Genomic DNA, 14,122 nt, shown 5'->3' with positions numbered 1-14,122 from the left:
TGACAAAACACAGAAAGCCAGGGCACGAGGGACCCGCTCCCTCGCCGCGCTGCGAGGCTGAGGACGGCCGCGCTGCTGGTTTACTCGCAGAGTCCAGCTAGACGTTTCTGCTTACCGTCACACCCACAGCCATCTGTGCTGAGCCTGTATCCAGCGTAGCAGGCACACTCGTAGCCTCCAGGATAATTGTAACAGTCTTGCTGACAACAGTGAGAACCACTGTCACATTCGTTGATATCTAAATAAAAACCAAAGGGCATTAGGTGTTAACGCACATCTAGCTTTGCGGTGGTGACGGTACTTGTTAAAGTTGCTCCGTGACTAGTTCTGGTAAGCTTTTATTGATCTGACTGCCAAGTGCTGAGCTAGTATTTGTGTTTGCCTCTAGAAGTGAGTGAGCTTTACGCTCATAGATCATCCTCAGCCAAGGAAGGGATCCTGAGTCCTAGAGGCCTGCGGGAAGTTAACTGTGATTTTTCAGTTCGAGAGTGTTCTCAAGGGTTTCGTGTGCTTACAAGAAGGGTGGTTCCAACTGTAATACTGGCTCTTGCTTTCTGATTCACCCTGTTACAACTGCTGTTGTCGAGTTCAGAGATGGTTGAGAACTGCACGGGGTCTCCGAGTGATGTCTCTGACGGATGGATCTAGATAACCCAGAGAACACAGAGCTCCTGCAGCTTTGCACTTCCAGGCCCTTGTACTCATGGGACTTGTGCTGATCACTATGAAGTGCAATTACCACGGTGCCCGTGTAGTAGGGGGGTTTGTGGAGCATCCCCCTACCACCAGAGGAGGCTGGACCAAGGAGGTGTCTGGTAAGGAAAACAAACAGCGCTGCTGGGCTTTGTGGTGTGGGACAAATGTTCTCCTAGGGCAGAGCAGTTCAGGTCCTGGCTTTTTTGCTCCAGTGTTGTACGGAGACAGCTCCTGCTGCTTCCTCAGAGCCACGGAGGAAAGCAAAGGTCTGGGGATTTGGGATTCCTCTCTGGCAGAGGAACTGCCCCCCTCTGCCCAGGGTGCCCGTGACTGCCTAAGCAGCGTGTCTGTTCTGAACAGATGCCCTGCACAGACGTGCTCCCTGAACTGCAGGAAGAAGGTGCTCCTGAACAAAGAACAAATTCAAGAATTATTTCCTGAGTAACAAGAACTGCAACTCTGCGCTGCATGGAAACGTGTCAGTACTGTTCTGCATCACCAAACACCATTACTCTTTGCTAACAACCTCCTCTTTGCTGGTTTTATAGGAAGAGAAGTCTTTCGGTAGAAGTGCCTCACTGCGCTGAGGCACAGACCCGCAGTGAACCCGCAGGAAGGGCCCCAGGATCTGCTGCACCTCGGGACCAGCTGGAGGCACCCACCCAGCCTGGCTGTGCCCCGCCACGAGCACGGGAGCAGCCCCCAGCCCGGCACAGTGGGGCTGTAAAAGCCTGGCTGGGAGCCCCGCCGTGGGCTTCTGACCAGAGTATTCCCTGTAAGGGGCTCAGGGTAATGCGGTACAACGTGCTCACCTTTATATCATGTACAGAGCTCGAGGCGCAGCTCCCCCTTACCTCTCCTTTAACACATACTTGCTAGAACCAGCTGGGGCTGAACCACACTTGGCTTGGAGCTAGTGACTCTTCCACATCGCTCATTTACTCGAATTATATCGCTGCTTCCTTTGAGGTAACAGGCCAGACGGTACACCTCGAGCATCATCCCTTCTAGACCTAGGCTTACACCATCCGGGATGGGAGTCTGCACCTGCCAACGCCGCTTTAGATCGGTTTCAGCAGGGAAAAGCTAGTCCTGAAGTCAACATTTGCTGTCCCGGTAGGTCTTGAGTGGAGGTTTGAGGATGTCTGCAAGCGGAGCAATCTCTCACCTCCTTTTACTTTGCATCTGTTTCTGGCCTTGCTAACCTGTTCGTAGTGCGTATGCACATGGTCGCTAGTGGCTGGCGTAGCACAGTGGCTAGTGCACGTACACCTGGTACTCTCCACGTGGAGATCCTCCTTGTTACCTTGTGTGCTTGTGAGAACAAGGTTTGTACCTTTTCCCTCCCCTTACCCGTGCACGTCTTCCGGTCCTCTTCCAGCCGATAGCCAAAGTTACAGGTACAGACTGGGCCGGAGCTGGTGTGGTGGCACGTATGGGAGCAGCCGCCATTGTTGGCTTCACAGCTGTTCACGATCTCCATTTCTATCCCTGGAAGAGGCACACTGGTTAGGATCTCTACGTGCTGGCTGGCCCGTGCCTTCCCTCGGTGCCGGGCTCGAGCCAGCCCCTTCCAGCCCAGGTCCTTGCCCGCGTGGTTTTGCGTGCACAGCCCTGCTGAGGAGGAGAGCGATCTGCAGCGGGGAAAGGATGAAAATAGTTTTGCACAGAGGCCACCGCTGGGCTGGGAAGTGATGTAGGAAAATAAACCGATGGATCCCAGGCAACGCCCCGTGTAGCCTCCTAGGGACAGAGCTGTGGAGCAGGCTCTGGACAATCTCTGAGATGAACCAGACTGCAGACAGAACTGCTCCCATTCCTGACAAGCTGCAGTGTGTGCTGCCAACCAAAAGTTGGCTCAGTCTTTGTAAGTGCAGAGCTGTTCTGATGCCAGCTAGAAATGGGAGCAGCAGAATACAGCTAACTACAGAAACATCCGGATGCCCACAGCGAGAAGTGTTAGTTACTGACGTGTCAAAAATGGTGGGTGCAAACATCAGTAGTAGCCATACATCATCTTAGCTTGGCAAGGTTTCTGTAAACTTCAGGCTAGTTAATTAAGTTTCTTAAACTAAAAGGAACTTGTACCATGGAGCTTTGACTCAGTTCTGAACCTCAGGAAAACAATTTCTGCCTTCAAGAACATTTTTGAGTTCTTAGTGTGTTCAGCCCCAAGGAGGGTGAGAGAAGGGCGGCTTGATGCTTCCCAAGGGATCTGCCCAAGTCAAAACCAAAAGCTGTGCCGTGGTGGAAGACCAGATTTCACAACATGAATATGGTCCCTCTGTCTTTTCTCTTATTAATGCAGGAACAACTGGGGTTTTGCATAGAAGAAATGGGCTAGAAGGGGCAGGGAGAAACACTTTTCATACAAGAAGGCTGCTTAATGCTACAGTTGGCACCAAAGTCGAGGTACGGTCCATGGTTATGGCACTGAGTCACCACAACTGGAGAGGCCGTGTCAGAATGTGAGTGGGGCTTGTGCTTCCACTGTCCCCGCTGTCAGAAGTGACACTCCAGGGCTGGCATCTCTTACCAGGGGCTACCTGGAAAACCAACACTTGAGGAGCAATGAAATTAATCTTTTTGTCACCTGTGGGCTGGTCAGCTGAAGCCACAAAGGGCAATCCTCCCTGCTGCCCGGTCGCAGTGCTAGGTGAGGCGTTAGCTAAGGTTTATTAGGCACAGACCTGGCTTCCTAATCCAACCCTCTGTAAGCCTTCCTGGCTATCGTGCAGCTTCACCCCAGCAGCTGAAGGCAAACGTGCAACTGCTTGTGAAACTGAGCTATGGGATGTTTTTTTTACCGAATATGCAGTGTGAGATGAAACCCTTTTCCTAGGAAGCAAGGTGTACACACGCTTAGGCGCTTCGACAGCATGCCCCCAGTCCTCACATCGCTCTGTCTGATGACTTTCAAGACCCATTTCTGGTCTGCAAAGCCTCAGCCCAGTACCCTTGGCAGGCTCCCAGTGAGAGCTGCGCAGGTGGAGCATCACGGCTTCCAGTAACACCAGCTGCCAGCACTGGGCTGCCGGGGTGGCTTCATGTAGAAGGGGGCTGCTAGTGCCAAATGCTGAGCGCTCTGCTTTGGACTGTCCTGCTGATGTGTATGAGCTGAGCAAAGACCTACGGACAATCGGGCTCGTTCTTGCATAATAGTGTTTATTTCTTCCTGAGGGGAGCAGATGTGATCACTTCACTAGCTCGATTCCTCCTTCACTTACACATCTGCAGCTGACTGAACTCACCCGGTGAAGTCCCCAAGAGCAGAACTTGGCCAAAATGAAATTATTGGTAAATAAAACCTGGTTCCAAATAAATTGCCTAAACCAGCAAAAGTAGCTTCACGGTAACTTTAAAGATCAGACGAAGATTTTTATCTTGGTGGGAGAGTAAAGAGCCCCAAACCTGCTCGTGAAATTCTTCAGCCAAGATTGCTGTGACTTGGTGCCACAGACTCAGAGAGAGAGGCCCCTGCACAAACACTTGCCTGCAGAAGTGACCCCGCCGGAGACGGGCCTGCGTGTGGCAGGTACTCACGGTAGCACTGCTTGCCGTCTGCCCCCAGCTCGTAGCCCGGGTTACAGGTGCACTTAAAGGACCCGCGAGTGTTGAGACACTGGTGGGCACACAGGGCTTGTCCCGTCAGACACTCGTTCACGTCTGCAAGAGATCAGTCAGCAAAGCAGGATGAGCTGCAAACATCCTTTCACAGGGGCAGTTGTTACTATCTACAGGTTTTTCACTGGTTTCTTGCACCCTGAATTCTTCTCTGGGGGTCCAGACCGACAAAGAAACAGAGTGAAGAGTTCAGAATTACTGTAAAGCTTCCCAGGAAATTGGAACTCATGGAGCTCGAGTGCTGCTCCAGCCCCCGGCGCAGGGCCCTGGGAGCGGCGTCAGCCGAGCGCTCGCATCCCCCTGTCCCATTCACCAGCACCGACAGCTCCGAGGCGGAGCGCGGGTTCCCCACGGAGGTCTCTCTGCGGGGGGGAGCTCACCTTGGCAGGCCTTGCCGTCGGGCGCCAGGCGGTACCCAGGGTGGCACTGGCAGCGGGCCGTCCCGCCGTGGCTGTGGCACTGGTGCATGCAGCCCCCGTTCCTCTCGCTGCAGGGGTTCCTCACTGCAGGTCAGAGCAGAAGACACGGGCTTGTTTCATGCTAACCCCGGGTCCTGCTCGTGGGAGAACAGAGCCTCAAGCAGTCAGGCCTAGCAAAAAAATCTACAGTCCATGAAAAACCCTTCTGCACCAGACAGCAAACCTCTGCTCCCTGTTCCCTGCTGCACCCAGGCAGGAGGACTGTCAGGGTGCGAGAGCCCGCAGAAGGCAGGCGCTAACCTGAGCAGAACTTCCCAGCAGAAGCTTGGCCTGGGCACGTCCCCCGACAGAGATTAGGGCAAGTGCTGGGCAAGTTGCCTTCCAGTGCTCCCACCAAGGGGTTTGGCAACCTCCGACCTGCTCCAGCACCTGGGCAGATGCCACAAAACCCGACCGACTGCTGCATTTTTAATACCCCAGTCGTTCCTTTTCCCTTAGCAGCTTCACAGCTAGAGACCTCCCTCCTCCCACTTCTTGAATGCCAACTGCTACGAAGGAGAAGATTAAACTTCTGCTCTGTATCCCCTTCAGCTTCTCTCCATCCTGCAGCCGGGAGCAGGTCAGCCAGAAAGCTGTCTGCAAGCAGAGGGAGACGATCCCGTCCTGCTGCGACACGCTGCTGTTCCTTGACTTTCCCGGAGGCGTGCGCCTTCGTACAATTTCATATTTGTTGGCTACACTCCTTCAGCCCTCCCGGGCCTTCAGAATAAGCTGCAGGATATGTCCACGACAACACAAAACGTAGTGTTTACTGGAGAGCAACACCCCAGTCAGGTCTATCTGACATCTGAGCGTGCAAGTACGCGCTCCCCACGGCCCCCAACTCTCACCTGCCCCGGCCAAAAAGGCCAAAGCGCAGCTCTGCCCCCCCCAGCCCCGCGCTCGGGGGACTCACAGGCGCAGCGTTTCCCGTCTGCCCGCAGCTGGTAGTTGTGCCGGCACTGGCAGCGGTGCTGCGCCAGCGTCACCTGCACGCAGTCGTGTTCGCAGCCGCCGTTGTTCAGGGCACACGAGTTCCCAGCTGCGGGGCAAAGGGACAGCTCAGCACAAAAGTAACGGCACCGGGACGAGTCTCTCGCACGGGCGCAGGGCGAATCGCAGACGCTTACGCCGAGCCCTGCTAAGGAGGATTTCAAATCGGGGCACATTCGACCTGTGCTAAAGTGTGCGAGGTGTGAGCTGCTGCTCAAAACTCTGTGTGCACCAGAGAGGGACCTTGGGCAGCCCCCCCCCGAGACAGGACCCTCTTCTTTAAAGGTAAGATTGGCTCAGCGGGGTCAGGTAGCCGCTTAAACTCGCTCTTTTCTACACCAAGAGTTCCAAGCAGCTCTCCCAGGAGGGGAGACCAGGCCGGGGGGGTCTGGGCAAGGTTCTCCGGAGTATTAGTCGGGAGGGAAGCTGGTGCTGGTTGTCAGCTCCCCGAAGGGTGCCCGTGGCGGCAGGCAGGCTTCTCGCAGTGCGTTATTGCTGAAATTCTCATAAATTTGTTCAAAGACACAGGTGCAATGCCACAGCTCGTTCTGCATAATTACTGCTCCGAGCTGCACTCAGGCGTACTCAGGTGTCCCTGTAACAAAATGAAACAGAAAACAAACTTTCTGGCTCCATCCGCGCAAACGACACCGATTACACGAGGCAAGGGCCAGCAGGAACTATCAGTTCTGCTGGGAACTTTGAAGGAAAACTGTTTTGAGACGCAGACGGCAGTCCGATGGGGTGCAGCAGCCCCCAGGCCGGCGCTTTGAGCGGGAGATCTCTGCGGGAGTTCGGGCGCGTCTGCTCGTCCACGCCGCGAGGAACCGCGCCCGCGGAGCGGCTGGGCCGGGGCGCACGGGGGGGGACGCTGCGGGAGCTGGGATTTCATCCCCAGTGCAGGCGGGACTGGGAACTGAGATTCCCGACTGGTGTTCCTGGCGTGCCACAGCGTTTCTGTGTGGCCTTGCGCAAGGCGCTTTCCTGCCCAAAGGATTCCAAACACTCAGAAAACAGAAGGTTTTGCCTAGGCTACGGCACAAAACAGATCTTATGACCAAACATGTGGGCTATCTTCTCTTTACAGGCTCACTATCATTAATCAGCCTTAAAATAGCCCTCTCCTCCCCCCTCTCTGTGGTTATAACCTGGGGCTTCTCGGCAGGAGAAGCCACGGAAGCGTGATGTTTAACTGGAGACGCGGGCACCTTGCAGCCAGCAACTGGGCAGAGCTTGCCCGCTTATTTTTACTAAGCTGCAGCTACCCAGGACCACTGACCTTGTATCCAGCAGAGATCTGAGCCCGAAAACAAAGCAGGGAAGGACCTTCGGGAGCAGGATTCTCACAGACTGGTCGATAAGCCATCTTGGGGCAATTACATGCCTCCAAAGTGATGGAAGTCTCCTCTTAGACCACTGCGTGTCTCCTGAGTTACCCACCCGCTCCTTAAATTGGTGAGCATCTCTAACGGAGACTGCTCCAACGGGAGGTGTCCCCTAGGGGAGTTGGGAAAGTGGCTTTTAAAGTCTGTTCTTCCTCTTAGGGGACACGGATGTGCATGAAACACACGACACGCTGCACGTCGAAGCTGTGTGGGTGCGACACGGCTAAAACCCCCCCACGGACCTGGTTTCCACGCGCAGAATGGACACGATGAGCCGTGGTCTCGCACGTTTCTGACCTTTTTTTCAAAGCTCCACAATGAACTAATGTGCTGACCCTGAGGAATCTTATAAGGAAGCTGAATGAAAAACATCGCTCCACGAACTAACACTTCAGGTAATCAAGGTGCCCCCAGCAACCTCGAGAGTTTGCGAAGGCGGCGAGCCTGGGCACACGGACGAGTGACAGTCGGGTGCCAGCACGCTCCTCTGCCAGCGCCTTGTCCCAGCGCCCAGAAGCCTTTTCTATAGACAAAGTCCTGAAAGTAATTCGATTAAGCCTCTCTCATGTATTAGTGAAAATCAAACACTTGGCACAGAAGGAAAATAAGAGGCAAAACTGTGTATTTTAAATTTTTTCTGCAAACAGTTCCCCTGCAGAAAATACGCCTTGACTCATTGCTGAGGAGTGCTCTCATTTCAAACTTTCAAAAGCTAACTTTCCCTTGTGTGCCTCTAATTAACTAAACAATATCTGAGGGAATAAAAGTGACTTAACAGGGTCGAAGTGCTGCCATACAGCACATACGGCTGGAGCAAGCAGTACCAGTTTATGTTAGTTGTGCTGACATTTCCTTTAATCCCTTTGGAAGGAAACAACAGAAATACTCAACGTTCCTGAAAAGTTATGGGTCAGGCTTCAGCAGAGATGGGTGGTCATTTTAAAACAGTCTGATATATTAAAGCGTTTAATAACATATATTTAAAAATGCCCATAAATAACGTGCTTGTTGGAGTGGTTTTTTTTTAAAAAAAAAAAAGAAGTAAAACAATGCTAATGCCTGCCAAAACATTCCTTCATCTGGGAAAAGCATGGGGCCAATGTGTCACAAGCCAACGCGTTGTACGTCTGGAATAACCTCCCAGCGTGCAGCTATCTGTATGAATTTGCACTCTAAGTCACCGCCCTCCTTGCATACCTCCGAAAGACAACTTTTCAGAGTGGAAACACCTATAGTGCAGGGCCTTCTTTACCACACAAAATCTGTGCAGACAGAAATCCTGCAGGGTTGGATACAGCAGACTTCCCAAAGCGCCGTTTCTACACCCAAGCCCACCAGCGCGTCTCTCTGGGCGCCCCGAGTGGTGCTGAGGCACCGAACGCACCCCGCCGGAGCCGGGTACCAACGGAGCTTTGCAACGGCAAAACCCGCTCCTGAGCGGCCCGCGGGACGCGGCAACGCTCAGCCACCACGAGCAGCTCGGGCAGGGTACGGGTACCGACTAAAAGGACACGCGCTGCTGCTCCAGCGAGGCCCCCGCGGCCAAGAGCGCCAGAACCGCCTGAGCAGATCGTCCCCGACACTGGTTGTGGACAGCTAAGAACGTGTGAAAGGGAACGCGGTGAGAGCGCAGGGGTCTTGCCGAGCGTTTTCTTCCCTCTGGTGTTCCCTTCAGCGCAGCCTACTCGCTAGCAGCATCCTCCTCAAGGCTAAAAACCCCTCCGAGCCCCCCAGTCCTGTGACTGCACACAAGGAGGAAGGGGCCGGCGCATGCTGCTGTCCCAGCCATCGTCACGGGACGCTCCAGACCTCTGCGGTGCGGGGAAGCAGGAGCCCTTCTCTGCCAGGAGGCTCCTGCTCGGGTCGGGGGAAGCAGCTGGTGTCCTGGGGGCACGCGCCGTGTAACCGGCAAAGCAACCGCGGCCCGCCGAGCCACCCACCCTGCTCGTGCAGCACGGCAGTTTTGCTCCGGTGCAAACTAATTCAATCTAGGAATCGGGAATAATAAGGCGAAACAAAAGGAATGTGTTAAAACTGGTTTGGGTGTCTTTCCATCAAAGCAAGGGCCTTCTAATTCTGGGTCTCCTTAGCTGGCTTCTCGCAGAGTTACAGCCAGTAGACCTCGCTGCGGGCCTTGTTTTAATTACTGCTATTTTTTTTTTTCTGTTTACAGAACCACTCTAAAAATATTTCCATTCCCAGATGCTTTCCCTAGCTCAACATTTCTGTGACAACGTTGCCAAATCCAGTGTCATCTTGTACACCACACAGATTTTTGTAATTAAAGCTCAGACAGATTTTCCACAGATGATATTTCATCGTCTGCAAGAGGGATGTTACTTCCATCCCCTCTGTCTGAAGGGATTGCAGTGCTGCTGAGAGATGCTTGCTCCTAGACTGTGACCCTCTCGGGCCCAGGAAATGGATAAAAAGGGATGAAAAGGACGTTCTTACTACTGGTTGCGTGCGGGAAGAGGCTCTGCACGCAAAGTAGCAGCCTGACAGAGGAGCTGATTTAAAACTGAGCTACCCGAGCTCTGAAGCCTCCGGCTGACCTTCACGAACTGGGAAGAGCTGAACTCAGCCCCTGTCGCTACTCAGCCGTCTCCTGGGAGCCGAGCAGTGCCCCTCGCCCAGCCTGGGGACGTTCATGTCACCGGTGTCCGCTCCCTCGCCCGTGTGTGGAGCTGCCGGGTGGGCCTGGAGTGGTGGTAACACTTCCCTTGGTTTGCCCGGGGCTCCTCCGCTCTAACCTCTCCCCTTTCCATCCCTAGCACCTTTCCTTCTGATCCGAGTAATTTGCCATCGGAAGCAATGAGGTAATACTTGAAAAGAAACCGTAAGCAGCTGTCACTAGGACTGAGCCTGACGTTCCCTTTTGCAGCGTCACGCAAACCCACCGGTTCCAAGCAATGGCTGAGAATCGGGCACCGGCCGAAGGAAAGGGCAGGTGCTCTAAATCCTGCGAGCTGTCTGTACGACGCGCAAACTGAAAACCCCCCCAGAGTACCTAGGGACGATTTCCCCTGTGCACGGTTCAAACCCACACAAGGTTTCACGGCCCAGTCCTTCTGTTCAGTTTATAAATCGCTCCTATATTTGAGATTTCTTCATCTGAAGTACTCTTAATACAAATAGGGCTACATCATGTAATCCCAAACTGATTTATTCTAACCTCAGACAATTTCCAGAAACATGTTGTGTGTTAATGAAGACCATCTCTCTACTCTCCAGGCCAACAAAAGCAATTGGCTCAGATTAAATTCTTTGCCTTGGACTGGATTTCATCCCTCTGCTGAAGCAGTGGAGAAGGACCTGAAGATGTCAGCCTCCTGCCTCCTGCCCATGTGGTTCTGATAAAGAAAGAGGTAATTTCAGGACGCCCAATGACTCTTTTTGTTCTGTTTCACTTTCAATAGAAATGTTTGCTCTTTTTCTCCCTCCCTTCTGTATTAAAATCATCAGTGACTTGCTATATTTGACCAACGAAGACACAATAAAAGAATCTTGCACAACTGAGCTGCAGATTACCTGACGCACGGACAAGAGCTGCTGCCAGACTCAGCGGGATGCGGGAAGGTGATTTTCGGCCATTTTCGATGCTCTGCCGAGCCGCAGCCATCAGAGAGGCTCCAGGTACGAGCCCACCCCGGGGAGCTGCCTCGGTCACGCAGGCTCCTGACTCCGTGGCTTCCTCACACCTCAGCCCTGGGCTGAGAGCTTGGCCTCGGCCAAGAGCAGCTTTTGTTCCACTCCTGCACCACCAGAATCACGGCGAGGCCGCTGGAGCCCCTCGCTCCCACCGGGAAGGGCAGACGTAGCTCTAGTGAAGGAGGTGGGAGCACGAGGGGACACTGGGAGTCTGCTGTCCACAACCGCCCTTCGTTCTCCAGGCAATGTCAAAGAGAAAATTTAAGAATCCCCTGTTGGACTGTGCCTAGAGCCAAGCTCTGCTTGGGCTGTAAAAGGTACCAACACCCCCAACGAAAAATGCTGTTAAAGGCAAAACGTCTCTTCCGATCCTACAAAACACAAGTGCTAATTAAAGAGCTGCTCACACAGAACTGCCACACACTCCGTAGGAAATTGCTCTTAAAGGGGCCTGAAGTAACTTCTGAAAACTTCTTCTTTTCCCCACCTTGTGCCTGACTTTATCATCTGCAACACCAAGCACAAAGGTGCGAACAACTACCAAGGGTGCAAAGCCACCAAGAGAAAGTAGCAAAAGATTTTATCTGTTTTCCCATTCTTTGATGCCTTCAGGAATAAAATAGGCTGCAACTTTCCATCGCAAGCCTGGGATAATAGTTCAGCCAGAGGGTGGAGAAGGACCAACCACCCCGAGCCCAGCCCCAAGAGCTGAGCTGCTCGCCCAGTCCTGCCCTCCTGGGGTTAACAACCACTGGCCTCCGCAGGGGAATTCTGCAGCGCCCAGGCAGGGCTGATGATTAATCGAAGCATTTGGGGGTTTTGTGGGGATCAGAAAACATTTAAAGAATTAGATCCACGGTTTTACAGACCTTAACTAGAAACATCACGGCAGTAGTCTTTTCCTCTCTCCAAAGTGCTTTCTGGCCCAGGCTGGTGCTCACTGGGGCTGCCAGCAGCTTCCTGAAGTCCATCTCGGTGCTTGACCCAGCTCAACCCAGCGCCTAAAGCCGATCTCTGTGCTCGACCCAGCGCCTAAAGCCCATCTCTGTGCTCGACCCAGCGCCTAAAGCCCATCTCTGTGCTCAACCCAGCACAGCCCTGGCTCAGATCACCCTCAGCAACTTCCCCCTCCCTAAGGGCAGGGCAGTGCCAGAGCAGAGGGGGTTGGATGGGGGAGTCTCCTTACCCTATTCCTTTTATTTAGTGGCATTTTTTTTTTTTCTGTTTTAGCAGCACTAAATCTTACCTGTCCAGCAAAACCAGAGGATGTCCCCACCTGAAGAGAAACACAGCCTTTATCAGTTAACCTAATCCCTCGGAACCACACAGGGCAAAAAAAAAAACTTTGTTGGAGTCAGATCAGTGCCTGAAACTTCACAGGAGTGAAGGAACGTGGCTCAGGCCCTCCTGAGCAAAACCCACCACCTCTGGCTACCTTCAGCCCGAGAAAGCAGCGGCCCGGCACCGCGACCTCTCCGCTCTGTTCCTTGTGACAGAGGTTGCTCGCCCAAAGACTCGTGCTGCGGCTCCAGTTTTGCTGCACACCACAACCGGTGTTGCTGTGGTCGGCCACAAATCGATATCACCAACCTCGTTTTCCCCACCACGGGAGGTTTTTGTGCCTCCTTTCTGCGCCGCCCTCCCACAGCCTCCGAGGAGAGCTCCTCCGCTCTGGGGACACCCCGTGATGGGTCCCCAGCACCCCATGGCCTCGGTGGGTGCTCATGCTGCTCTCCACCCCTCAGCCGTGTTGCTCTGCCTTCCTGTGACAGCTCGGCGTTTAGGGAGAGAAAACGCTTTCCCCTTCCCCAGCGGCGCTGGGAGAGCACTCCTGAAACACGAGAACTGAAGTGTGAAGGGGGAGCGTGTTGAGTGAGGCCTCCTGCCTTCGCTGCTGCTGCCTGCGCGCTGCCTGCGCCCTCTGATCGCTGCCTGGTAACTCTTGTCAAGAATGCTGCCTTAATAAAAACCATGTGATTTCCAAGATCAAGTCGGAGCAAAGCCTCTGACTTCGAGTGTAAATATTTATGTAGACCGAGCACTAAAGGAAAGAACCACTTGCATGTACTTGTGAAAACCCCACAGAAAACGAGCACACACCCAGGGGCCCGGGATTACCACGAGGTGACCCGCGGGAACGCGCTGCCGGGCGCGTGGGCTCGCTGCCCGCGCGGGGGCAAAGGCGACGAACCGGAGAGCACGTCCCGTGCAAGGACCAGACCCGGGGCGAGAGCGTCCCCTCCCTCAGTGGCGTCCCCATTGCCACCGGCCAAGGTGCTTCCCTCTGCGGCGGGGTGGGCTCGTTCCAGGGCACAAAGAGCCCGTATTCACGTGGATTGGAGCTGTGGAAACTCAAAGCCTGTCACACCGAGCTCCTGGCAGGTGCAGGGAGGAGAGCTGCGGGGCTCCAGCACCAAGAACCGTGGGGAATCCAGCGGGGCAGAAAGCTGGGCACCAGGCAACAATCACCAAACAGGGCACCTGCGGCACAGGGGCACCCATGGCACAAGGTGACCCCACGCTCCCGGGTATGCGGAGGGCAGCCAGGAGCACCGGCAGAGGAGTAACCCCATAGTCTGTGCCCTGCTCTGAGCTTTTACAAGAAAAAGCTGTTTACTTCCATCCCTCCACACAACTGGTTTAAGAGGTTAGTCCAGAAGGCGTGATACACATCCACATGTATGCACATTTCTGTCACAAAAGTGTAAGGAACAAAAGCTATCAGTTCTGAAGTGAGAAAGTCAGATTTTTTTAGGTCTGCTGCTCTGTTGTTATTTTAGAAGCAGCACTCGACAATTACGTAGCAAGAGCTTTTTCCTCGCTCTGCCTGGTCTGCATCTGCCTTCCCCTGGACTTTGTGGATCACAGGGGTAGAGGCACCGCTGAACTACCGGCGGATCCTGCCAGCTCCACTCCCCAGAGCTTCCAGAAACTGCCCGAGTTACTCCCGTAGTAGATCAGGTTTCATCAACAGAGACCCCTTAATTCTGGCAGATGAATTCCAACGCTGCACATTATGGCAAATACTTGCTCAGAAGTTTAATGTGAAGCAGGTTTGCGGCGGCGAGCGCGAGCGGTGCGGAGCAGGGCAGCCCTGCCTGCCCCGGTCCCGCCACAAAGGCTCTGCCCATCGCAGCCACGCGAGCGGGTGAGCCCCAAGAACGAAAGCAGAGGATGGAAATTGCTTTTGGACAGGAGAACCCTCCCTATCGTGATCCTTTTTAGACTTTCTCTGGACGTTGTTTCACCTTCTGGGGCTGACCCCACTGAGAGCTCCCCCGCTCTCAGTTTGTCTCACACTTTACACCACGAGGC

The 14,122-nt window shown here is 54.0% G+C and overlaps 1 protein-coding gene across 2 annotated transcripts in view; it reads right to left on the bottom strand.

Moving 5' to 3' along the window:
- Positions 1-14,122, bottom strand: part of MEGF6 (multiple EGF like domains 6) — a 94,004-nt gene that overhangs the window by 20,441 nt on the left and 59,441 nt on the right. For both annotated transcript variants that reach the window (XM_074924627.1, XM_074924628.1), the window contains 5 exons: positions 5,695-5,820; positions 4,701-4,823; positions 4,240-4,362; positions 2,050-2,187; positions 116-238 (listed from right to left, as the gene is read on the bottom strand). In XM_074924627.1, the coding sequence (XP_074780728.1) occupies positions 116-238; positions 2,050-2,187; positions 4,240-4,362; positions 4,701-4,823; positions 5,695-5,820 (633 nt within the window). The remainder of the gene's footprint in view (positions 1-115; positions 239-2,049; positions 2,188-4,239; positions 4,363-4,700; positions 4,824-5,694; positions 5,821-14,122) is intronic.

Source organism: Athene noctua, chromosome 22 (genome assembly GCF_965140245.1).
Source record: "Athene noctua chromosome 22, bAthNoc1.hap1.1, whole genome shotgun sequence".
In the NCBI taxonomy this organism is placed as follows: Eukaryota; Metazoa; Chordata; class Aves; order Strigiformes; family Strigidae; genus Athene; species Athene noctua.
The sequence above is the reverse complement of the archived record's forward strand: the minus strand, read 5'-3'. Positions and strand labels throughout refer to the sequence as shown.